Genomic DNA, 27,507 nt, shown 5'->3' on the forward strand with positions numbered 1-27,507 from the left:
TTTGCGACAAGGTTGTTTGCGCACTTGTAGTGGTTGGCTGAGTTGTACTTTGTGATAAGGTTGTTGTTTCTGCACCTGTAGTAGTTGGCTGTGTTGTGATTTGCGACAAGGTTGTTGTTTCCGCACCAGTAGTGGTTGGCCGGTTTGTGCTTTGTGACAAGGTTGTTGTTTCTCTACCTGTAGTGGTTGGCTGGTTTGTGCTTTGTGACAAGGTTGTTGTTTCCCTACGTCTAGTGGTTGGCTGATTTGTACTTTGTGACAAAGTTGTTGTTTGCTCACTTGTAGTGGTTGGCGGAGTTATACTTTGCGACAAAGGTGCTGTTTCCCTACCTGTAGTGGTTGGCTGAGTTGTGATTTGCGACAAGGTTGTTGTTTTCGCAATTGTACTGGTTGGCTGAGATGTACTTTGTGACAAGGTTGTTGATTCCCTACCTGTAGTTGTTGGCTGAGTTGTGCTTTCCGACAAGGTTGTTGTTTCCGCACCTTTAGTGGTTGGCTGAGTTGTACTTTGTGACAAGGTTGTTGTTTCCGCACTTGTAGTTGTTGGCTGAGTTGTGCTTTCCGACAAGGTTGTTGTTTCCGCACCTGTAGTGGTTGGCTGAGTTGTACTTTGCGACAAGGTTGATGTTTTTGCACCTGTAGTTGTTGGCTGTGTTGTGATTTGCGACAAGGTTGTTGTTTTCGCACCAGAAGTGGTTGGCTGGTTTGTGCTTTGTGACAAGGTTGTTGTTTCTCTACCTGTAGTGGTTGGCTGGTTTGTGCTTTGTGACAAGGTTGTTATTTGCGCACTTGTAGTGGTTGGCTGATTTGTACTTTGCGACAAGGTTGTTGTTTTCTCATTTGTAGTTGTTGGCTGGTTTGTACTTTGCGACAAGGTCGTTGTTTTCTCTCCTGTAGTGGTTGGCTGAGCTGTGCTTTGTGACAAGGTTGTTGTTTTTGCACCTGTAGTGGTTGGCTGAGTTGTACTTTGTGACAAAGTTGTTGTTTCCCTACCTGTAAAGGTTGGCTGAGTTGTGATTTGCGACAAGTTTGTTGTTTTCGCAATTGTACTGGTTGGCTGAGTTGTACTTTGCGACAAGGTTGTTGTTTGCGCACTTGCAATGGTTGGCTGAGTTGTACTTTGTGACAAGGTTGATGTTTTTGCACCTGTAGTTGTTGGCTGTGTTGTGATTTGCGACAAGGTTGTTGTTTTCGCACCAGAAGTGGTTGGCTGGTTTGTGCTTTGTGACAAGGTTGTTGTTTCTCTACCTGTAGTGGGTGGCTGGTTTGTGCTTTGTGACAAGGTTGTTATTTGCGCACTTGTAGTGGTTGGCTGATTTGTACTTTGCGACACGGTTGTTGTTTTCTCATTTGTAGTTGTTGGCTGGTTTGTACTTTGCGACAAGGTCGTTGTTTTCTCTCCTGTAGTGGTTGGCTGAGCTGTGCTTTGTGACAAGGTTGTTGTTTTTGCACTTGTAGTGGTTGGCTGAGTTGTACTTTGCAACAAGGTTATTGTTTCCCTACGTGTAGTGGTTGGCTGGGTTGTACTTTGCGATAAGGTTGTTGTTTTCGCACCAGTAGTGGTTGGCTGTGTTGTACTTTGCGACAAAGTTGTTGTTTTTGCACCTGTAGTTGTTGGTTGAGTTGTACTTTGTGACAAGGTTGTTGTTTGCACATTTGTAGTGGTTGGCTGAGTTGTACTTTGCGACAAGCTTGTTGTTTCCCTACGTGTAGCGGTTCGCTGAGTTGTACTTTGCGACAAGGTTGTTGTTTTTGCACTTGTAGTTGTTGGCTGAGTTGTACTTTGCGACAAGGTTGTTGTTTGCGCACCTGTAGTGGTTGGCTGAGTTGTACTTTGCGACAAGGTTGTTGTTTCCGCGCTTGTAGTTGTTGGTTGTGTTGTACTTTGCGACACGGTTGTTGTTTCTCTGCCTGTAGTGGTTGGCTGAGTTGTACTTTGCGACAAGGTTGTTGTTTCCCTGCTTGTAGTGGTTGGTTGAGCTGTACTTTGTGACAAGGTTGTTGTTTCTCTACCTGTAGTGGTTGGCTGGTTTGTGCTTTGTGACAAGGTTGTTGTTTCCCTACGTGTAGTGGTTGGCTGAGTAGTACTTTGTGACAAAGTTGTTGTTTGCGCACTGGTAGTGGTTGGCGGAGTTATACTTTGCGACAAAGGTGTTGTTTCCCTACCTGTAGTGGTTGGCTGAGTTGTACTTTGCGACAAGGTTGTTGTTTTTGCAGTTGTAGTTGTTGGCTGAGTTGTACTTTGCGACAAGGTTGTTGTTTCCCTACCTGTAGTGGTTGGCTGAGTTGTACTTTGCGACAAGGTTGTTGTTTCCGCGCTTGTAGTTGTTGGCTGAGTTGTACTTTGCGACAAGGTTGTTGTTTCCGCGTTTGTAGTTGTTGGCTGAGTTGTACTTTGCGACAAGATTGTTGATTCCCTACCTGTAGTTGTTGGCTGAGTTGTGCTTTCCGACAAGATTGTTGTTTCCGCACCTGCAGTGGTTGGCTGAGTTGTACTTTGTGACAAGGTTGTTGTTTCCGCACTTGTAGTGGTTGGCTGAGTTGTGCTTTGCGACAAGGTTGTTGTTTTTGCACCTGTAGTAGTTGGCTGTGTTGTGATTTGCGACAAGGTTGTTGTTTCCGCACCAGAAGTGGTTGGCTGGTTTGTGCTTTGTGACAATGTTGTTGTTTCTCTACCTGTAGTGGTTGGCTGGTTTGTGCTTTGTGACAAGGTTGTTGTTTGCGCACTTGTAGTGGTTGGCTGAGTTGTACTTGGCGACAAGGTCGTTGTTTTCCTACCTGTAGTGGTCGGCTGAGTTGTGATTTGCGACGAGATTGTTGTTTGCGCGCTTGTAGTGGTTGGCTGAGTTGTACTTGGCGACAAGGTTGTTGTTTGCGCACTTGTAGTGGTTCGCTGATTTGTACTTGGCGACAAGGTCGTTGTTTTCCTACCTGTAGTGGTCGGCTGAGTTGTGATTTGCGACGAGGTTGTTGTTTGCGCGCTTGTAGTGGTTGGCTGAGTTGTACTTGGCGACAAGGTTGTTGTTTTCGCACTTGTAGTGGTTGGCTGATTTGTACTTTGTGACAAGGTTGTTGTTTCCGCACTTGTAGTTGTTGGCTGAGTTGTGCCCTCCGACAAGGTTGTTGTTTCCGCACCTGTAGTGGTTGGCTGAGTTGTACTTTGCGACAAGGTTGATGTTTTTGCACCTGTAGTTGTTGGCTGTGTTGTGATTTGCGACAAGGTTGTTGTTTGCGCACTTGTAGTGGTTGGCTGAGTTGTACTTGGCGACATGGTCGTTGTGTTCCTACCTGTAGTGGTCGGCTGAGTTGTGATTTGCGACGAGGTTGTTGTTTGCGCGCTTGTAGTGGTTGGCTGAGTTGTACTTGGCGACAAGGTTGTTGTTTGCGCACTTGTAGTGGTTCGCTGATTTGTACTTGGCGACAAGGTCGTTGTTTTCCTACCTGTAGTGGTCGGCTGAGTTGTGATTTGCGACGAGGTTGTTGTTTGCGCGCTTGTAGTGGTTGGCTGAGTTGTACTTGGCGACAAGGTTGTTGTTTTCGCACTTGTAGTGGTTGGCTGATTTGTACTTTGTGACAAGGTTGTTGTTTGCGCACTTGTAGTGGTTGGCGGAGTTATATTTTGCGATAAAGTTGTTGTTTCCCTACCTGTAGTGGTTGGCTGATTTGTGATTTGCGACAAGGTTGTTGTTTTCTCATTTGTAGTGGTTGGCTGAGTTGTACTTTGCGACAAGGTTGTTGTTTGCGCACTTGTAGTTGTTGGCTGAGTTATCGTTTGTGACAAGGTTGCTGTTTCCCTACCTGTAGTGGTTGGCTGAGTTGTGATTTGCGACAAGGTCGATGTTTTCTCAACCGTAGTTGTTGGTTGTGTTGTGCTTTGGGATGATGTTGTTGCTATATCACTCTTAGTGGATGAGTGAGTTGTACTTTTGGACAGGATTGTGGTTTCTGCTACCGACGTTATTGGCTGAGCTGTACTTTGCGATAATGTTGTTGTTTTCTCACCAAAAGTGGTTGGTTGAGTTGTACTTCGGGCTAAAGTTTCTGTTGTCACACCTATTGTGGTTGGCTGAGTTGTACTCTGAGATAAGGTAGTTGTTCTCACTGACGTTGTTAACTGAGTTATGCCTCCATTTGTAGTTTCAGCTGGACTTGATACTGTTGTTGGTAAGGAATTTGATACAGTTTCGCTGGAGGTAGAGATTGGTTCGGTTGTACTCTGACGAGTTGTGCCCTTTGTCGTTGAAAATGAGCTTGCCGTACCTAAATCTGTAGTTGCTTCTGTTGAATCTTCTAATTTTGTCGTTATTGTACTTGAACTTCCCGTTGTTGTACCATACTGTTGTTGTGTACTTAACGTTCTTTTACTAGTGATATCAATTATAGAAGTAGAAGCACTTGGTTCTGTAGTCCTTTCATTTGTACTAGATGTAGTAGTAAATATTGCAGTTTGCCTCTGTGTGCCCTGAGTAGGAGTTCTAGTTGAACCTAAAGATGTCGTCGATCTAGTTGTAGTTTTACCTATTATATCTGTTATAGTAGACGAGGTAGCTGAAGAGAATAAAGTTCTCTGTGTTGATGTTATTGAACCCGCAGTATCGGTTGTCTCCGGGCGTTTTGTTGTAGTACTTGTTCTTCTGTTGTTGACCTCCGTGGTGGTAGTGTCGATTCCTATTGTCGTGTTCCAAGCAGAATAGTGAAGGAACAAATGAATGTGCGAAAACGTATGAGCCTACAGAGTTATACATACAGTTTACAATAAGATAATAGTTTACAGATACAGTAAAAGCCGATTAATTACACAACCCATTAACTTGGTATTTCGTGCAATTATTCGCATTGTTTAATAATCAGAATTATCTAGCTGGAACGCCCTTCTTTGGGATTTCGGGATAACGTACATTAAACAGAAGTGTGTGGTAATCCGTTGTGCAATTAACTGGCTTATACTGTACTTGCATCCATTGTACATTGTGAATCTGACATATGATCTACTTCTAGGTGAAATCGACTTCTGATCTTTTCTTTGTGACTGAAAACTTACCAGAAACTACCCCATTCCTGTGCGCGGCGTATTGTCAATACTAAGCTAATGTTCTTCATTGTAAGTGGACAGGATAGTGGTTTTCTAGAATAGTTATGATGAAGTACCTGATTCTAACGCAATCAAAAGTGTTATGACTAGGCCTAGTGAAAAAAGAAATCAGAAAAGCTAGCCATGCAAATCTGTATCTACAATGCCTGTGTACTTTCCACAGTTATGTATGACTCTGAAACCTGGCGACTGGCTTCTAACCAGAAAAGGACAAAAGAAGCCTTTCGGACGAATTCCACACCTACATTGTGTCAACAAATCGATTCTAGCTATACCGTTAGGTACCTCCAGCTATTCCTTCCAGTCTCTCTACCAAAACAAGGATATAAAATCTTCTTGACCAAAATAACGTTTTCTATACCTTAGTGATGTTAAGAAACACCACAGAAATGTTCTGTTATGCTTGTAAGTAATTTTTCTATTGCACTGTTGTGATTTGTAATGTACTATTTTGTATTTTGTTGAATAAAGAATAACATGTTTAATAAAATATCTACTTGGGACACGAATACTTGTTTGCATGGCCTCTGACCTCCAAATGCATTTAATCATCTTGAATATAATTGTTAAAAATTTGTAAATTCCCATTGTCTATGTAATGCTGTCTATGTTGACCCTCAAAAATTAGCAGTGCTACCGCGAGGGTCAAGAAAAAAAAAAGGTTTTGTACCCGTACACAGTATCGGTACCCACCCAATGGAATTCCTTGTTACCCTTTTTTCGTTGGTATTTTATCAGTCAAAATGAACATCAAACCTCCTTGGATTCCGATCAGATTGTTTTAAAATCGATGGATTCAAATTGCAATTTTAGATACACAGATTCACCATGCATTGAACGCCATTGCCAAATGTATGGTGGGGAAAGCGCCCTCTAGCGAAATCCTAGCTTATCTGCAGGTAATCCGACCGGAAGGTTGGGTGCCATTATGTGGCACCTAAAGTTGTCCTAAACTCCAGAAGAATGTGACACTGTTATTTTGTAACAGATTAGGTATCAATTAATTCACTAGTACTTGTGGTGTATTACGCGAGGTGTATTTGTAAAACTCACTAAACCCTTGCAGACCTTACCCATGTATTTCTTTTACGTATAGACATTTCGCAGATCGTGAATATTTTTGGCATAAATGAGGGACAACGTGCACACCGAGACGGCGAATTGTTAACAAGATGTCCGACAACACAAAACAAGACGAGATTTTAACATTGCCCCTCAATTTGGTTTGGAACTAAATTTGACCACGGAGGGCAACATAATGGAACCGTACAGTCCGACCGCGCGTTGTGAAGTGACAAGCTGTCTCTCGATTCCCGTTGCCTGTTGGGTAATTAATATTTCGACCAATCAGATCACGCCACGTGTCGCCGCGTGGCGGGAAAACTGTTCTTGATTAGAAACAGGCTCGGATTCCCCACCGTTCAAAACGTGTTTTAGCAGGCCATGTCAAACACATTGCATTCAGCCATAGGCTGAGCTTACTAATCTATTTAAAGAGCACTTGGAGATTTTAGCACAGTACTGAATGCTTTTTCATGTATGCGAGACTAGTGGGTATTTTACCGTATAATGTGAAGTAGCATGCATGTTTTACTTCCTAAAATTAGCATCCATGGCAAAATGATACGACTACTTTAAAGAAGAATGGAAAGCGGGGCGGAAGGAAAAGTAGCCCTTTTAGGTGAACCGCTGACAAGGGACATATAATGGCTGTATCACATTTCATTCAATAAATTCAACACAAAATCCAGTTTACATTTTTAATTATCAATTTTGCAGATTTCAAATTTTAAAAAGCTTTCGACAGTCCATATAAGGATGTGAGAATGTATTTTAAACATTGTTCCTATTAGTTCAGTTTATTCAGTTCTGATGTATTTTAGCTTTAAATCATATTCATTGGCAGATTTCAAATTAAAAAAAAGGCTTTCGACACTTCATATAAGAATGTTAGAATGTGTTTTAAACATTGTTCCTATTTGTTCAGTTTATTCAGCTCTGATGCATTTTGGGAGAACCTTGATATTCATTGGATCACTTTGGCCGAAATCTTTAGAAAAAAAAAAAAAAACAAAGAAAAATTCTAACAAAGTTCTTATTTTTTCAGGACCATAATACGAAATACAACATTTTGTTTCCTATGCATTAGTAACAGTACAAATCTTAGGAACGACACATCTTTTGTGACAATTAGTAAATTGTATCACATATATAAGAATAGAGTTACCAGCTTAGAGCAGTACCAATAGCTACTCCATGCGTATGTGCAATGCAACTTTGGTCACTATACATTTGCAATTGTTAGAATTACAACGACACAACGTAATCACTTAACGGACAGCTGTTTTTATATCCTATAAAGAGGTATCTCATTGCACCGCGAGTAATATGCGACAACTGTGCGACTAGTTCGCGAATGACATTCGCCAACTGGCGCCAATTCTTTGGCTAGCTGCGCCAGCGAAAGCTAGGTCATCGAATGGAATGGCGTTTAAAAAAACTAAGTTGAAAAACAAACACAAGTGGCAAAATGCCGCGAATACGCGCGAACTAGACCAAAAATTAGCCGCATAAATTGGAACAAATAAGTGTCAATGGGTGCAAAGTAGACGCAAAGTAGACGCCAAAAGGCAACATTAATTCAGTAAAAAGTATTTTGTGGGTTTCAAATTTTGTTCTAATAGATTTATAAACATATATTTTTACACATTCAAGGGGAAACACGCAATATAATGTTATCTTTTATATGGATCATCAATGTCTGGTCGAAATTCACCGCTTTGGTCAGTTCTGTTACTGCAAGAGTCGTTTAAGGTTCTACGTATATTTCATACTACGTTGTGACGTCATAAATGAACTTGCTTTATCATTGCAAAGATTTTTTAACAATAACCTGCTCACCTGGGCTTTAAATGTCAAATATTATATGCTCCAAGACACAATTTGCGACAAATCAGCAAAAGTCCGGAAAACAGTCGCAAATTAAACTTACCGAGGCACTGTGAGATACACGTTCAAGTTCTAAAATGTCTTGTTTTCGCCTCAGTCAAGAATAAAAGAAAATAGATTGTGAACTTATAAAGTAATGTATCATATTGGTTTTCAGTATAATTTGCAAAAAAAGAAGAAATTAGTCACTTAAGCCGGCAACCCAACTACACATTATTAGTCTTGTTGCTCGTTGCTCAAATCAGATGTACTGTCAATACATATGGAATAATATATGTGTAATTTAATATCATGTGACGGATTTTTAATGAGTGATAGCCTTTATTTATAATAAACAATTCATCATTATATTTATATAAATACCATATCAAGCTAAGTACAGGCATACAGAAAGAAAATTGTTATAACGTATGAATAGTGACAGGACTTATAATTCTTTTGTAAAACATCTTATGGCCTAATTTAAATCTAAAACTACTCTTATGCATCTATGTCCTCGTCTCAAAGATAAATAAGAACATGGTCAAAGCATAAGAAAAATTAATATTGCAGAACTTGTCAGAGGTTCGTTATGTTAAAGCTAAAGCGAAGACATTGTACACCCAACTCAAGTTTTCAAATTCTTAATTTTTTGCTGGGCTTTGGTGTTGGCTTTTAACAAAAAAACAACACATGGAGTAAAAGTTATCACCATGTACCAATGCCTTCGTTAAGATTGTTAAAACTGTGTATTAAACAAGAAGTAAGCTAGTCAAAAACAAGATAAGGTATATGTATTACAGCAAAGGTCAAATACAAAGTTCAAGTCTATCAATTACCAATCAACATACCTTAAATTGGTAAAGAAAAATAAGTCAAGAAAAGATTTTAACAAAGCCATGACTGGAATAGAACTAATTAAATGCCAGAAATACTTATATTTTATATCTTTCATTCCGTGAACCATTTCAACACCTGTAGTCATTTGCAGGTTTTGTATCAACCGTAGGAATTTTTGTGAAAATTGACCCATATACCTAATACTGTTACAACTTGGGAGTCTGTGTGTATAGTGTAAACATGCCGCAAAGAAACCCGCCACACAAGCGATACTGTATAAACATCGTTTACCATGCACGCTGTGTTACCAACGTTTTTTCCTATGGATACATTCGTCGAACGATTTTGATGTCGTAGATTTTTCAAGAAGACTGGGACAGAACCAACCACCGACACGGATCTAACTCACACTTTTCCACAACAAGACAGCTAAGTTTTATACGACACACGTACGATTATCTCAAAAATGCCCTTGCGATCGCACGACAATCGTACAACGTACGAGACCGGGCTTTCTTCGAGCTAGTTATACGAACGTGATTTTGAGCAGGTGGTATGAAATAGTCTGTAGCCACAGAAAGACATATTAGAAATGTTCTAGTTTCATCGTTTTGGTGTAAAACTATAAACGTTAGGCAAGCTAAACATTCACTACGGTACATGTACTTATTATAAGTAGCATACAATACAGCTTTACATTAGTTACCCACTCACATAAACGCACACCTCAAAACGCGACTAGTGTTTTAAACCGTTTCTCTTTAACAAAATCTCTTCCGAAGCAATGAATTGCAACACTCAAAAGACGCTTCAAGACAAGCCCGACGACATACACACATACACATTCATTTAAAAGGTGAATATTATTTTTTAATGTTCTTTTTTTTACTATCTTACACATATAACATTATTCGGTGTAAGTTCCTACGTTATTTCGATTAAAACGCCTGTTCCCTTTATCAAAATCTATTAGAATTTTATCAACTACGCACTTGGTACCGATAGTTTCAAAGAAAACAGCGCAGCCTTAGTTTTTTCGCAGACCCTTTTTTCACAAGCCAAGATTTTTCTTTAGGCTTAGAATAACTAATTTTGTCCCAAAAAGCTATTGAACCATTTACAAGTCCGTATGCTATCATAATAAGACACAAATATTTGATGTAAAACATTATAAACTCGATTTAAGTGTAGTAAGAAGAACATGCCTAAAGATTGTACGCCTTCAAGGAATAGTTTGGGGAAGAAAGTGTACTTACCGCACGGTTGGCCCACGAAGATGAACCACAAGACGAACATTGTCACTCTCATGTCTTCGTTTGTAGTCGTAACGTCTTAAGACGTTTGGATCCTTAAACTTTCACCTTAAGAAGGTTTGGGGAAACCTTGCGCCTTCATCATCACTGACCCTCTATGGTACAAGTAACAACATGAGAAAAATACGTTCCCTTGCTGGGGATCGTTGCAAAACTCAATCTCCTTCTACTCTCAAAATCACCAACTTTTCATTAACGGCTGTTGAAAATTTTCTTCGTTTTTATAAACATAAACGAATTGTACCGAACGCAAATGATTCAGATGTTTATATGTTGTTGCTTTTTTTTACACGGCTTTGTAATTTGGCTTGAAAAGAAACTATTTTTTTTCACGTATAGATGGGAGTCATGGACGAGGGCGGCAAGATCCGGACAATATTTACATAAATCTGTGTTGTTTGTCTCGGCTGTGCACCCACTTTTGTACCCAGGCTACAAGAGTTGGAGTTTGGTTACCCTGTTGTACATAAAAGCTTTGAATAGTGCTCTTGTTACTGACCCACCCAGTAACAGATTCACACAGCACCTGACTTTTAAATGGACGCAAACGTTAACAACTCTGACAATTCTCGCCACTTCATTGCCCTAGATATAGACCAAAAAGAAGTATTCGAATACAGCTTGTAGATATAACTCCACTTTTGCTAGGTTATAACGTGTAAATCATTTAGTACATGTATGTAAGTTAAGTTTGACAGTCGCCAACTTTACCGCCATTTACTACGATTTTATGTCTTCCATACCTTTTACCAGATATGGGACGCTCTTAGATATTTCTTTATTTAAAAAAAAGAATTTGAAAGTCACCGTTACTCGAAAGGACTTCTGTGAAATTCTATACCCTCCCTCAAAATGACAACACGAACTGACAGGTGTTGCAATGATCTACACAATAATAGACAACCTTTTAAAGTTATTGTACTCCTGTGTACGGGTTGGTTGTGTTACAACATGCCACACAAGAACAACAAGCGTTTTCAAGCTGCTGTAAGATAGTACGTTGTCTACTACTAGGGACATCACTGGAAGGCCTCAGCAACGTATCCTACTTTTTGTGACGGTAGTGAGAGTATAGTAGATTACGATCATGGTAGGATGACCCTACATGTATGTACTTGTTTAAGAATACAACCGAATACGTTACTTTTGACATTAGTAATACAAGGGGCACTCTCGCAAACGGGTTTTGAACTGATCAGTTTGCGAGAAAGAAAAAGAAAAGTGTATATTCAGTCATACAAAACCTCATGCTCATGGCTATTTTGTAACATCACTTTATACGTTCTATCGTTTGTTGTATCATACTTTTTATTCTCTCAAACTACCCTGCTGGGATTGGAAATATAAACCTATGAAATATGCATTTTAAAACACTGCTACTTTTCAATGATTTTCATGTTACCGTTTTAGTAAGACGAAGGCAATGTATGCAGTGCTTAGCACGAAATATTCAAGGCTAGTTATAATACTTTTAATCCATAGATACGTACACGTTGGTGTAATGATTCGATACCAATACCTGTCAACTTTCCCAGAGCGTTATGTTGCCCCAAAACCTTATTACGGAAATACCAACGTGTTCATGTTCCAACGTACACTCTCAAAACACTGCTATCAACTCATACCCATTCACCCTGATCATTGTAATAAACACCCACCTTGCAACAAAAGGCTACATACTCCAGCCCTATCGCTTGTTGTATAAACATTTTCAATGAAACGGGAGAGTTTGAAACAATAGTGGGAAAGTTGTTTTCAAAAGTGGGCCCTTTCCTGGGGAACAAAGGGTAGAAAATGGATCATAGCTCGTCTTTCAAAAAACATGTGGTAGTAGGTACGGTGTTCACCCGTGTGTACGGCCTTGGTTGAATGTGAACGAACCAGCGAGACCTTTGGCGGCACCTGTTGCTTGCCGTTGCCATGGTAGCGGAATTTCAGGGCGTGGCGACATCGCAATGCTAAACTTGGTGCGCGCTGTTTACAAAACATTCTTGCACGGTGTATGTAACATCGTTGGCATAGAAACAGGTTTGGACTTAGTGACTTAGTCCCATAGACTTTTTGAAGCCGTTGGGGCAGTGGGTTGTTATCCACTGTGTCTAGGGTACAGTATTGGAAGGTGGAGCCCATCCCTCTCCTTCCACTGCCTTTTACCTACCCAGTCGAAGTCAGGTACCAATTTTTACACATGGATACATTTCTAAAATGTATGCCTAGGTATCTTTATAGGTACATCTGTTAGCTTGGATATTTATAGATTTCCAAGCTCATATGTATATATATATTGGGTTGAAATTCAAATTGCACTAAACATTAAAAGGAAAACATTGTATTAGTGTATAGTACACAAGACAAGATCGAGATGTTTTAACACTATCGTAGAATTGCAAGTTGATTTGGTTCATTGTATTGGATCTCTCTATATACATGTATGTGAAACCATACAGAACACGATATTGGCGCAATGTACCCGAGTAACCATTGTTAGTTGGGTCATTGACTTGTGATAACTTAGAAGAGGTAGGTGTGTTCATGTCTGAACATTTACATGTGTTTACTTAGAGAAGAGTTCAAGTCTGAAATAAACTTGATTACACAACTTTTAAAACTTACAAAAATATAGCCATTACGTATATATATGTTCTTGTGTCACAAGAAAATATATACGTAATGGCTATTTTTTTTTTATACAACCGGAAACTATACATATTTTGTATAGTAGATACATGTACAAGCTGTGTAAAACACTACTGTAAGGTTTGATCAACTCACACAGGGAAGACCCCTCCAAGCATAAGTTCGTCTTCGGCTGTTTTTGACGTGTCTTTAGGCAAGCGGAGATGAAGAAAATTGTACAAATTAGAGACATAATAAACGAATAATACCAAGATAAGATACACATAAGGTGACATGACACAGTATTTTGCCTTCGACGATTTAAATGGTTAAGGGACCCGAAGTGAGGAAGTTCGATGCCTCACAATTTATGGCAAGGTTCAGAAACAATTTACAAGAATTTAATATGTTGAATTTCAGGGTACAAACTACAACATATCTAAAAATGAACACAAAGTTGCCGGCTCGTTCTATTTGAAAAGTCCCTTTTTTTACCCCCGGCGGCGGTCATGGTACTGTAGCCGACACACAGTCAGTACCCGATAACAGTATCAAGGCGCAAATTCACGCCGACCGAACAAACATCGTTAATCCATTTAAACAGTCTCAGAACTTATATCATCCTTAACATTTCCACCTCGCTGTTGTGCTCAGAGAAATAACTACACATGTATACGGCCTTTTGAAGTATTGTGGCGCACTACTTTATACCCGAACTACTAAAGGACAGGTGTCGCCCATAAATACTGTGTTAGGCGACCAGAAAAGATTTGACCGGCCTTGACTCCTTTCCCCATATTGTATCAATATGCAAATCGGCCACCGGAAGCAACGCGATGGCCAATCAGCGGGGGTTACACTCCACGACGCTTGGCCAATCAGGAGTGAGAATTGGGGTCAGGACCTATGACATCATTACGGTCGCTCTAACGTAGTAAACATGTATCGTATGTCAGATTACGTGTACATGTGCATGCTAGCGTGAAGGCACATGTGGCCCAGGACACGCACACATTCATGGCTGGACTTGTAATCGGTAAACGTCGATACTACATACGTTTAGTATGTTCGTGGTTATTTTTAGCCTCCTTGATTAATTCAACGATTCTTTGTCTACTTTGGTTAAGGTAGCGTAGGGGTAAAAACAGTGGTTCGGCCGAAATCTGGGAGCGTCTGTATATACTTTGTAAAGACTGTAACGTGAAAGACAGCGGGGCATGAACTTTGCTATATGGTAGTATAATGAGTCGACTTTCAGATCGTATGTATAAGATCAGGATGTTTGCCCATTCCCCGTATCAATGCGCGTGATCTTTGCAGCTGACTACTTTGGTGTGTCTGCTGCAGTTCAGCATGGCACCGCATGATCCCAAAAGAGAAGAGAACGTACAAAAATTTGGAAAGACTGCTTTTCAATTACTTTGGCAGGTCATACCCTCGACTTCAACATATTAGTTTGTAATGCTTGAAAATTGTACCCTGCTATGATTTTATCAGCGTCAATGTCAGTCACCTTGTCGTCATTAACTATAGAAATCCCCATAGGCCGAAAGCCGTGTTCTACTACCTTTATGTATGAAAGTATTGAGGGTTATTCAGGATTTCATTACAGAAGGGTGTTTTCAAAAAAGCTTACCAATACTACTAGTGTGTTAAGTTCTTTTAAACACATACACATACAGAGCCGCTTGGTTCAAGCCCCCATCCTAAAATACGTTGCGACTCGCTTTCCATTCATGTCAAAATCCTTTGGCGAACCATATTCTCTCGCTACAGGTATTTTACTCGACCCGAGAGGAACAACAAGCGCAAGTGCAAAGAAACCTTGTGGGTAATACTCAGTTGGCTGTTGTAGTGGTTGTAAACAAAGCTAAAACAAGAGTTCGTAGACCTCAGGCCTGCATGAAATGTAATTGGTGTATGTTGAGATGTTGTGTATTTGTGTGTGTGTGTGGGCTGTGTATCTTTGTGTGAATGGCGAGCTATGTGTAGCAGTATGGTTGTTGTAATCATAGACTTATCTTGTTTGAATGTGTCATGGTTTGTTGTGGTTTTGGTGTGTGTGTGTGTGCGAAATAGTGGTTTGATCATTACTACAATGGTTTAATCTGATTTTGTACCCTTCAAAACATGGAGACACCAGAATAATTATTTTTGTAGCAGGCGTGGTTACAGTGATATTGACAAAAACAAGATTTTCTGTAAAACTGCCAAAATGGTGGTGTGGTCATTACCAACATGGGTTAATCTGGTTATTTATCCTTCGAAGCACGGGGATAAACACCAAAATCAATTTGATACCATGTGAAGTTACTCAGATATTGACAAAAAGAAGATTTTTCTTAATGGCCGCCCTACTTTGCATATTGTGCGTATTGCCTAATGATGACAGAGTGGCATAATCCAGATTCTTATAGAGAACACCTCAGTGGCATAGAAACATCAAAAGAACTTTGTATGAATTACATTGCAAGGTTATGTAAAAATATGGGGTTTGGCAACCAAACTAAGTCTTGTCTTATTTAGGTCCTCTGTAATCATTTGAAGGTCACCACGGCATTATCTTGGGCGATGCGCTATATATGCTGAAGAGGGCGACTAGTATGGAAAGTCTTCTTTATACCATAATGAATACCGCATAAACTACACATTAATGTGGTCGCTATGTTCATGTTGTAACAAAGACATTATAGAATGAAGGTATTGAAGTCAAAAGGCCAGTAACATTCTGTGCATAGTAAGAAAACAGTTTGTAACATATAGTTGTCAGGCACATGGCAGTGATCACATGTATATCAGGAATAGTATCAAAATGACACAATGAAGAACTGGTAACCTTTAGCGCAGGACACCTGACCATCTGTAACACTGGACACACAACCATATAAATACAGTGTAGGTCCTAGTCATGACTTCTACTGGCACAATTTAAAGCCACTCTTCATTCCAGATATCACACGACATCCCAAACATTTACCCAACATAAATACCAAATCCTATGATAAATATTTACACCAAAACAAGGTACAAACACACACAATCATACAACATCGCACAAAATACAACATCACATATGACTATCAGTACAGTAGACAACCAATACAAGGGCATACAAAAAATCATACACATACCACTCTCTTACACTGACGCTCTATCTCCTTCTCCTCCACCTTAGAAATTCGTATCTTCTTGCGTTTCCCCATAATGACCAAACACGCCCATAACCTCGTATCCTCGCTACCGAAAACTAAACCTGCATTACATGCAGGCAACAACAACAACTAAAAAGAATTGCAATGTTCTTTTTTTAAAGTTGTTCAGCGTTGGTCAGCGCAACAGATCAAATAGCCTGAATATCATCCTAGTTTATCGGGGCTCCCATACTCCACCCTCTCAAAGGGTGGTAAAGGACAGTATGGGCCAGGGATCCCTGGTAAACTAGAATGATACTCAGACTACAGATTAATAGCACTATATAGCTAATTCCTGTTTGTAAGGCTGTAAAGAAGGCACCAAGGGTGAATAAAGAGACTCCTTTTACACAACCAATCCTTTATTCTCACCGACGTTTCAGTGACCGTCTGTCACCTTCTTCAGGGCAATTGTAACTGGTTCACATTGTACTGCAGGACAGGTGTCGCTGCTCACAGTTCAGATGCGGTCACAAAACGTAAAGTTTAACATCATGTAACGTACAGACAGCTTTATGGAAAAAAGGCATCAAAAGTATTAGAATACTTCTATACACGTAGTTATTGTAAACTAATTCAGCTGTAAGGGCACGTGAAAAAAGTGCTTGCACAACACAAATATAGATTTTTAGATACTCAAGCTAGGCATTCAACCTCGGCAAGGACTGAACATTGATGAAAGTCAGAAGGATTTGAAGATGAACGCACATTTATTTCTTTGTTTTATCAGAATCTCCATTAGTGATATTGTACCATAATTCGTCCTGGAGTCCATGACAATTCATATATAATAATATGAAATATAAGAAATTCGAAAGAAAACCTATACAAATTGTGAACAGAATAAGTACTTAACAAAAATCTTCTGAGGTAACTTAAGGAATGGGAGAGGTCAGAGGTCAATATAAAGTAGCAGAACCATTACCTAGGTTATGTGGCGTAAGTTGAATAGAAATAATGGTCAACAAAACATAGTTCACTTGAATAAACTGAATATACATTTGCAGATGAGTACAAAGTAGTATTAATGATAAGGAATGATATAACAATAAACTGTACTGAAAATGACATAAGAAGCAACAAAATAAACATAATTTATTTACAAAAGAACAGAATAATACTATTGAATACATTATAGAAAAGAATGAGGCTATCATTATCTTACGAACATATATACTGTGCAACAAAAAATAGGTTAGCAAAAGAATTGTGAATGGTGCTTTGTTGTTTATCTACATTTGCTCCAACTATCTGGATCATTTTCCTTTGTCTGACAATATTTTCTTGAAAAACTAGTTGTGACCAAATGTACAGGGTTTTTCAAACTTTATACGTCAGTAAACAGGCAAATATCTTCCTGTCGTCTGCTGTAATACCAGGCCTTTTTTCTCGTGGCAGACGGGTAAAGACTCTCTACATAGTCTAGCAAAGCAATTTATAATATTTGAAGCTTGTTATGATTCAATTTAACTTAAATCTGAACAAAAGAATGTTTTCACAGGGAGGGACCCTGGATTATCATTCTGGTATTCTGTGCATTTTTTCGCTTGTACTTATTTTGGACAAAGGGAATGCTGAATGCAGATTGTTAAGCCTCCTAAAGATCCTAAAATGTGCTTATTTGCTCCCTAAAATAGATAGTAATTTCTCATTATAGCTGACTGCTTTCGCGTAGTCGCCAAGATGACCACAAGACATGACAAGGTCGTATAGTATCTTGACAATGTCAGGATGATTTTCTCCATAGATATCTTTTCCCATCATAAGTGCTTGTTCGTGGTAGGTGATTGCTTTCTTGTGATCACCGAGATCACTCCAAGATAGTCCCAGGTTCTTTAGTGACTGCACAATGTCCGAATGTGCTGTGTTGTCTCCATAGATAGTTTTCCTCATCACAAGTGCCTGTTCGTGGTAGCTGATTGCTTTCTTGTGATCGCCGAGATGATTCAAAGATAATCCAAGGTTGTGAAATGACGTTCCAATGTCCGGATGTGACTCTCCATAGATGCTTTTCTGCATCGCCAGTGTCTGTTCGTAGTAGCTAATCGCTTTCTTGTGATCACCGAGATCACTCCAAGATGCTCCAAGGTTGTTAAGTGTATTGACAATATCCAGATGTGCCGTGTTCTCTCTATAGATAGTTTTGTTCATCGATAGTGAGTTCTCAAAGTAGCTGATTGCTTTCTTGTGATCACCAACATCACGCCAAGACGATCCAAGCATGTACAGTGACTTCGCAATGTCCGGATGTTCCTTGTTTTCTCCATAGAAAGATTTCAGTATCGTTAGTGACTGTTCGTAGAAGCTGATTGCCTTTTGTGATCTCCGAGATCTTTCCAATTCAATGCTTTACTGTGAAGTAGCAAGACAATGTCGGGATGTGTGGTATTCTCTCCATAGATAGATTTCTTCATCGACAATGACTGCTCGAAGTAGCTGATTACTTTCTCGTGATCACCGAGATTTATCCAAGACATTCCCAGTTCAAGTAGTGTCTTGGCAATTTCAATATGTGCCTTGTTCTCCCCATAGATAGTCTTCTTCATCGATAGTGACTGCTCGAAGTAGCTGATTGCTTTCTTGTGATCACCGAGATCTCTAAAACATTCTCCCAGACTGTTTAGTAACAGGGCAATGTTCGGATGTGCTGTTTTCTCTCCATCTATAGTTTTATGCATCGATAGTGACTGCTCTAAGTAGCTTATTGCTTTCTTGTGATCACCAAGAAGACTCCAAGACATTCCCAACTTCATATTAAGTGAAATGGCAATGTCCGGATGTGCTGTGGTTGCTCCATGAAAGTAGCTGATTGCTTTCTTGTGATCGCCCAGATGACTCCATGATTCTCCCAGCCTGACAAGTGACATCACAATGTCCGGATGTGCTGTGTTTTCTCCATATACAGCTTTACTCATCATTAGTGCCTGTTCATGATAGCTGATAGCTTTTTTGTGATCTCCGAGATCTCTCCAAGATTCTCCAAGACTGTTTAGTAACTGGACATTGTCGGGATGTGCTGTTTTCTCTCCATCTATAGTTTTATGCATCGATAGTGACTGCTCTAAGTAGCTTATTGCTTTCATGTGATCGCCAAGATGACTCCAAGACATTCCCAATTTCATAAGTGAAATGGCAATATCCGGATGTGCTGTGGTTGCTCCATGGATAGACTTGTCCATCGATAGCAACTGCTCGTCGTAGCTGATTGCTTTCTTGTGATCGCCGAGATGTCTCCAAGAACTTCCCAGGTTGATAAGTGACATGGCAATGTCCCGATGTACTGTGGTTGCTCCATGGATAGACTTGCCCATCGATAGAGACTGTTCAAAGTAGCTGATTGCTTTCTTGTGATCGCCGAGATGACTCCAAGATGATCCCAGGTTGATAAGTGACATGACAATGTTCGGATGTGCTGTGGTCGCCCCATAGATAGTTTTCTCCATCGACAGTGTCTGCTCGAAGTAGCTGATGGCTTTCTTGTGATTACCCAAATCACGCCAAGACGTTCCAAGGCTATTTAGTGAATTGACAATGTCCTGATGTGCCGTGTTCTCTCCATAGATAGTTTTCCTCATCGATAGCGACTGTTCGTAGTAGCTGATTACTTTCTTATGATCACCGAAATGACTCCAAGATAATCCCAGGTTGTTTAGTAACTTGACAATTTCCGGATGTGCTGTGGTCTCTCCATAGATAATTTTCTCCGATGAAAGTGACTGCTCGAAGTAGCTGATTGCTTTCTTGTGATTACCCATATTGAGCAAAGAACTTCCCATGTTGTTTAACACCCCAGCAATATCCAGATGAGCTGTGGTTTCTCCGTGGATAGTTTTCATTACCTTTAGTGACTTTTGGAAGTAATTGATTGCTTTTAGATAATCACCAAGATAACTCCAAGACAATCCTACGTAGCCACCCGATTCTTACACTTTTACCATGAATCTCTGTTAATCATGGGGCATGATTTACAAACAGGACTGACTAATCGAGCCTCGTGCTTGGCCTGAGACCCCATGATTATCGAACAGTTCGCTCTATACTAATCAAGAGTCCAGACTGCCGGGGTCAACGCGAGGCGTGCTGCGGTGACCCCAGGATCGTCCAGGCCAAAATGGCGGCTGTTTCATCGGCATCGTGTTGTGTCTACACCCTGAAGCAGGCGTTTGTGGCTAAATTTCTTCGTGTTTAGCCTGGAACTACAGGTCAAAACATTCTCACTTGCCGTAAGGTAACATATTCTACAGTTAGGTCTTTCTCCACATTGTTAGTCATGATTTGGTGCCATGATTTGGTCACCTCATCATTATCGATTCAGTAGCGCCATAACTTCCAACTGCAAGCTGATTTGCCGCGGTAGCATAAAGTAGAGAAAAGGGCCCAAACGGTGCCCAAGAGCCATCAGGAACCTGCCGTATGTTGGTTTATAGAACAAGGAGGTTATAGCTATAGAGAGCTATTAACATCGAATTGTTGCCTAATCAACCTGCTTGCCAAATAGGTGTTAATTTGCCCTCTATTCTGTTTGGTGTGAACCCCCCCACCACTGTGTTGAGCATGGGCCACTAAAAGATAAAGGTAGGTCGTAAAATCATTAGCACCACTCATATTCGTAACTGTTGTTAATGTGGCCACGAGGAGGAGAAGTAATATGTTGAAAAGACGTGCTCATCCCTGTGTATAACTGAGGGCAGTTTACCCAGTGGCTGTTCTCCAAGCAGAGGTTGGGTCATCTACATCTACATTGTGGTAACCCCCAAATAGCCCCTGGTGGGGCATCGAAAGGGGGGGGGGAGCTGAGGCTCCCGGGGCAGGCCGGGCAGGCCACCTGCCTGGCACGGAAGCACTCAACGTTGGGAGCACTTACAACCGTGCCAGGCAGGGCGTGGAAAAAACAAGTTTTTGTAAATGTCTGTGTATGCGTATATGGGTTGATATTTGTAGTCGTGACTACCCCGGGTGCGCCCTTGGCAGACTTGACAATATTACTGGCGTCTATATCAATATTATTATTGACTACTTTATAGAAAAAGGTGAGGCGGGCGTTCCTCCTCCTTTCGGAGGATATTACTATTGTAAGTTAGTGAGTGAGTGAGTGAGTGAGTGAGGATCTCGGGAGTTACAGCAACGTTCAGTAGGGTCAGTACTTGAATGAGTGAGTGAGTGAGTGAGTGAGTGAGTGAGTGAGTGAGTGAGTGAGTGAGTGAGTGAGTGAGTGAGTGAGTGAGTGAGTGAGTGAGTTTTGATCTCGGGAGTTACAGCAATGTTCAGTCGGGTCAGTACTTGAATGGGAGACCACCAAGGAAGACCAGATGCTATAGCCTGACCATTCGTCTTTTGGAAGGGACGTGAAACAGGTCCCGTGTTCGAGGAGGTGCCTTGAGCACATAATTTAGCCTCATTACTCATAAATTGGGTACCTACTGGTTGCAAATGATACACCAGATGTATTTTCAACTTTTTTGAAAATCAAATGTTTGGTTGCTTCCTTCCGACCTTGAATTGTAGTAGTAAATAAATGAGTAAGTAAGGAGTGTAACCTCACTTGACCATCTTTCACTGCTACAGCAGTAAGCCTTACAACTTGTGTCTGGCTCTATAGCGCAATGACTTGGCAATTTCTGAATGAGCGGTGCTTTCTCCATAGATAGTTTTCCTCATTGATACTGACTGCTCGTGGTAGCTGATTGCTTTTTTGTGGTCACCGAGGTAGTACCAACACGATCCTAGGTTGCCAAGTGACGCGGCGATGTCCGGATGCGCTGTGTTTTCTCCATAGATGGATTTTCTCATGGAGAGTGACTGTTCGTGGTAGCTGAGTGCTTTCTTGTGATCACCGAGATCACTCGAAGACAACCCCAGGTTGTTTAGTGAAGAAGCAATGTCCGGATGTCCCTTGTTGTCTCCATGAATAGTTTTCCACATCGATAGTGACTGTTCGTAGTAGCTGATTGATTTCTTGCTGTCACCGAGGTGGTACCAACACGATCCTAGGTTGCCAAGTGACGCAGCGATGTCCGGATGAGCCGTGATTTCTCCATAGATAGTTTTTCTCATGGACAGTGACTGTTCATAGTAGCTGAGTGCTTTCTTGTGATCACCGAGATCACTCCAAGACGTTCCCAGGTTAGTTAGTGAAGTTGCAATGTCCGGATGTGCTGTGTTTTCTCCATAGATAGTTATTCTCATCTATAGTGACAGCTTGAAGTAGCTCATTGCTTTATGGTGATCGCGGAGGTCACTCCATGACTGTCCTAGGTGGTTTAACGTACAGGGCAATGTCTGGATGTGCTGTGTTTTCTCCATAGAGAGTTTTCCTCATCGAAAGTGCCTGCTCGTGGTAGCTGATTGCTTTCTTGTGATCACTCGTAAATGTTCCAAGGTTATTAAGTAACTTTGCGATTTCCGGATGTGCTGTATTCTCTCCATAGACCGTTTTGCTCATCGATAGCGCCTGCTCATAGTAGATGATTGCTTTCTTGTGATCGCCTAAAGCACCCCAATAATTACCCAGGTTGTTTAGTGACGCGGCGATGTCCGGATGTGCTGTGTTCTCTCCGTACATAGTTTTCTTCATCGTCAGTGATTGTTCGAGGTAGCTGATTGCTTTCTTGTGATCACCTAGTTCACTCCACGATAACCCCACGTTGTTTAGTGACGCGGCAATGTCTGGATGTACCGCGTGGTCTCCGTAGATACTTCTGTTTAACCTAAGTGTCTCTTCATTATGACTAATTCCTGCGGTGATATCTGCACCATGGAGGAACGAAAGGCGTCCCAATTCCTTCTGTATTTCAGCACGTTTGATCTTGTCGTTACCGGCCTCTATCAGTGCTGCTTCCCAATGGTGTTTGGCTTTACTATACAGTAATAGGTTTGTTGGTATTCGACCTCTGCATTCATGGGAGATATCGAAGATTGTCGTGTTCAATACACGTTGTTTTGTTTGTACCTGCAAGCCGAATGGAATACTCTTCTTCAAGGGGATAGCCCTGCAGTAGTATCTGAAAAGGACTTGGATGTCCGGAATGTGGAACACTGAAGTCAGGGTAACGTCAGATATCTCCTGTGACTGTACATGGTATTTCATCTGGGTTAGAGGGGACATACTGTCTTGTTGTCCTCCGTTGTGCAGGTATGTTCTCAACCGAAGCTCAGCTGAGATACTGGTCAGAACCATCAAGTGAGTTGCATTCTCTTCATGGATCTTTTCGGTTTTCTTTAACCTATCTATGATATCCCACGCACTGGCAAGGGTGATCTGACCCCAAAGAGCAAGTATTTCGATGGCAATGCCGGGAAAACGATAGATGTCTTTCTTGACATTTAGCAGTTGCCCTGTAGATTCTAGAGACATAAACTGCTCGCTGTTATCCCAGACGATTTGGAAAGCAGACCAACGGGACTGGAATTCCACACGCAGATCACCTCTGATGATGACGTTTACTTTTGCCATGTATGTCGTCACGAGGGCCTCTTCTCCTGTCAAGAAAACAACCCGCCTGAGGATGTCTGACAGGTGATAACCTTCTCTCAGGGAAACATCTAGCCGCTGAAACTTTGCCATTTCTACTGGGGTTTGAATAAGGCTTACGGATTCTTTCATTGTAGTCTTGTCTCTTCCAAAGGGGGTCTTACTAGCCCATGGCATGGAGCCGTCGAAGGCAAACCCACGCGGCGTGACAGAGTCAAAGAACCAGTTCCCAGTTTGATCTTCAGATAGAAAATCGTTGAGTGACGGGATGGCCATGGCTGGAAGAATCGTCTCTCCGAGGTTGATGACTTTCAGGTTTAGGTAGTGTGTAAGATTGAGGAAGTACCGCCGTGTGTTGTCATTGTCCTTTCCTTCCTCAATCAGAATGGCGAACTCCAGGTCAGAGTAGGGTGTGACCAGTTCTGTTGCCTGTGAGCCTAACCCTATAAAAGCGTACTTACATGGAGGAGGGCCAAGAGTGGCAATACATTCTTCAACAAGGTCATGGATAAAGCTCTGTCTGTCTTTAGCAATGTTCTTGAATAGAGCCTTGACTGCTTCAGCTCTCTCAGCCTCGACTGTTATCATGACCGGGTCATCCTCGTCGTATTGGTACGGATTGTGTTGCTGATCAATGACTTGTAGTTGTGACTTAGCGCGCTTACGCATCTCTTGTAATCGCTTCTTATGACATACTGTCGTATCACAAGGAACATGTTTTATTTCCACCTTTGCTGTGTTATTGAGAAAGGATTGCTCTACCTGCTGAAGTCTTTTGGTCAGGCTGTGTCTTTCCCCGTCTGTTCTTGCTATGGCTGCGTTGTACAGAGCTGCTGCCTGTGTGAATTTCCTACCTTCTTTTGTTCTTTGGCCTCGCTGGACGTAAACATCACCCAGCCTGCAAAGGCATTCAGCCTCCTTAACTTGATCGGGTTTGCTCGGACCTGCAAGAAAAATGGATTATATATTTCATTTTATACATGGGAAGTTTTCCGTATAATCATTACATGGGCGTTGTTTAGTTTGAGTTGAAAGTTTTATCGTGCGCAAATATACAACAGAGACGGGAGTGAGTGGCTGATACTATAGATGCCACTATATATTCCCCATACTTCAGGCATGGGGGTAGGACTAGCTAAGGGTAAGGGTAAATGTACTAAAACATTGGAAAGTATAAAAATGTTGAGTAACAATGAAGATTGTATATGGAGATGGCATTTGCATGATGAATAAAAATGCTGCATGCAATGTTATTTGAACTTTCTGTCACAAGTTTCGAAAATTGTTACTTTGCTGTTACTTAATTTAATTCAAATATTTTTTTTCTAAAAAGCGACATCCATTGTATTGGAAGTGTCTTGTCTTTAATATTGACATAGTCACCAGAGAGAAATGTTGGTGCGAAAAGCCCTACACTTAAATGACGTACTATGACTATGAATCAGTTTCAGGACAGATGCAAAGTTCTGTTCTGCCACGTCTAGCTTCTCATCAGTCACTGCGTGGTCTCCTGTAGTGAGGTGCTCCTCGTAAGACCTGCAGTGGACAGGGGTTTCCGACGTTTTAGTCTAAAAAATATTATGCTTATACTGTTATGCTAGACGATGGTACTGCTTGCTAAGATAGACGATAAAATTTAGTATCATAAGTAACAGTACATCTCAGCAACTACAGTCTAAATTCATTTCTAAAGGGATGGAAGCGCCAAGCTGCGAAGGCGATGGAGGTGAGGGAGGGGGGGGGGGGGGGGATGGGGGGGGGGGGGCCACAAAAACCCTAGTGACTTCCCCTCTTACAAATCCGCTCTTACAAATTCACTCATACAATATTGGTTGTCTTACTACAGATTAGCCGTATCAGAAACTCTTTATAACAAAGGCACACACAGACCATGCAGCGAGCAAAGCCCATGACGGGAGCACAAAACAGCCCATGCTGCAAACACGGGCAGCTATTGTACCTTTGGTCCATCGTACATTGGTTCGTGCACGTTTTATTTATCAACCACATAGATTGCGTCGACATTATCTGTTAACTTTTAACATTAACCAAACATTAAACACGCGTGAAACTGTGCTTACATAGACTGATGACCCTTGACCTCTCTGACGTCAGAGGAGTGTGACGTCACCGTAGGGTCCCGTGACAGGCGCATGGGACTTTGTTGTTGTTGTTGTACTCTGCACTTTGGAATCTTCAATAGTAGCACACAAATGGCAAAGTGGGTTATTCTTGCATAAAAAAACCTTTGTCAGTATGGTATGACAAGAAAGAAAATAAAGCCTTCAACACATACATGTAAGACGTGAAAGGATTTGTTTATCATAGTTGAAATATGGGATTCAGAATAACATGATATGATTACTAGTAACAGATTGCCAAAACTCATTACATGGCTTGAGGCAACACTATATCTAGTCCACATTTATCCACGGGGTAACCTTTATCCGTTGTTTTACAAAACAGGGTATAGGGAGTATTAAGTCAACGGGTAACGGTTTCAAACTGTAATATTTTGAAAATGTAACAATCTAAAACCACCATCTGTTGATTTGATATCCTTATAGATAAATACCCTTTTTAATACAATGGATATAGCGCAATCACTAGATACAGGGAAACTAGCGTTAACGTTGCCAGATGTGCGACTATATGAAATGTCATTCAAAATAAAATATGGAAAATACTTAGTGCCTATTAATATTACTTTGAAGTTTATACAAGATGTCGAAAGATTTAAAAGATGTAATTCACTTTGATTTGAGCAGCTGAGTCCTCAATAGTTTTATTTCAACATTAAGTTTGTGAATACTTACTTTCTTTCCTGTCGTTTTCTTCTGTCTGATTCTTGCCGTGTACAGTAGGCGGTGAATGAGAGTCACTCTGCCCTGTACTCCCTCACTCCGCGACAGTGCAGTGTTGTACAGAGCCGTGGCCTTGGTCAAACATGTCGTGTCTCTAGTTTCTGTTCCTCTTTTCAGGTACACGTCGCCGAGACTCTTGATCGCCTCTATCTCTAACACATTGTCACCGTTTACGATCCCTTCTACCACTATCCTGGTATATTCAATCAGCAGAGCTAAAGAGTATGTGCTGTCCCTAACAGCCATTTGTCGGTCTAGTTGTAGGAATTTATCTACTACTTCAGCCGGCGAAGACGTTTTCCTCTTGTTAGTTCGTGGCTAGTGGCTAGTCAAAAAATTTGCTTGCTTCCCTAACCTTAGTTTCTCGGCATAGTGGTAACGATATTTAAGACTTTCTCCAACATCTACGTCCTCACACCGGAGCTGTGCAGTCCTGTACAACACCATGGCTCTAGCAAATTTCTCTGGGTTCTTCTCGAGTCTTCCCTTCTCTAAATTCACGTCTCCCAGACCTTTTAGCACACCACTTCCACACACCTGTCCATGTTCGACATGGCGTCCTGCAGGGCACGGAGGTAGTCTGTCTCCGTACGTGCTAGTCCGAATCTCTTACTCTTGGCGTCCACTACGCGGAGTTTCTCACAGACCCTCAACATTTTTAGTCTTGGATGATGTTACTGTACGAATCTTAGATCACTTCGTTACATTATTTTGATACCAATAGACTTCACTCAGACCACATTGCCTTCGGTTATAAACCATAGCATAGCAAGCAACATGGCGGACGGTAAACTTTGCAGCAAACAGGTTAAGACTGGTACAAAACAGTACAGACTTTGACCCTTAATCACAAGGTTTGTGTTTGTTCCATTTGAGGGCCCTGATGGGTATATACCAGCGCAATTGAGCATAGTGGGCTAGCTATGGACTATGATTTGTAACCCCTACGCGGACCCATATTCTGTGTTTTAATGAATGGGGGGAGGGGGTTAATTGTTTTGTAACAATATTTAGGACAAATAAAACTCACTTCTACCTAACAATTTATATGGTCGTGACGTAATGCGTTTTGGTTAAATTACGGTAGGTGGCGCTCATGGGCGGTGCAGTTATTTGGCTTCCTAATTATCTCCGAGCAGATGTCGGGGTGAAAAATGCTTTTCGTTTTCTTCTACCATCATCTTCTACCATC

The 27,507-nt window shown here is 41.1% G+C and overlaps 2 protein-coding genes across 2 annotated transcripts in view; both read right to left on the minus strand.

Moving 5' to 3' along the window:
* The window catches only part of LOC118406001 (mucin-22-like), a gene marked incomplete at its 3' end in the record, with an annotated part of 29,433 nt that extends 7,267 nt beyond the window's left edge, over nucleotides 1-22,166 (minus strand). Inside the window, exons 1-3 of the mRNA XM_035805855.1 lie at nucleotides 21,645-22,166; nucleotides 2,269-4,729; nucleotides 433-2,013 (exon numbers count right to left, since the gene is read on the minus strand). Coding sequence (XP_035661748.1) covers nucleotides 433-2,013; nucleotides 2,269-4,729; nucleotides 21,645-22,166 — 4,564 coding nt within the window. The remainder of the gene's footprint in view (nucleotides 1-432; nucleotides 2,014-2,268; nucleotides 4,730-21,644) is intronic.
* Nucleotides 22,167-22,215: 49 nt separating this feature from the next.
* On the minus strand, nucleotides 22,216-27,108 carry LOC118406002. Its single transcript, XM_035805856.1, has 4 exons — nucleotides 26,268-27,108; nucleotides 25,533-25,645; nucleotides 24,887-24,987; nucleotides 22,216-24,395 (listed from the first exon to the last, which is right to left on the minus strand). Exons 1-4 carry the CDS (start codon nucleotides 26,559-26,561, stop codon nucleotides 22,216-22,218), a joined length of 2,688 nt encoding a protein of 895 aa, XP_035661749.1. The 5' UTR covers nucleotides 26,562-27,108.
* Between the last annotated feature and the right edge of the window lie 399 nt (nucleotides 27,109-27,507).

This window comes from Branchiostoma floridae, chromosome 18 (genome assembly GCF_000003815.2).
Source record: "Branchiostoma floridae strain S238N-H82 chromosome 18, Bfl_VNyyK, whole genome shotgun sequence".
Classification (NCBI taxonomy): domain Eukaryota; kingdom Metazoa; phylum Chordata; class Leptocardii; order Amphioxiformes; family Branchiostomatidae; genus Branchiostoma; species Branchiostoma floridae.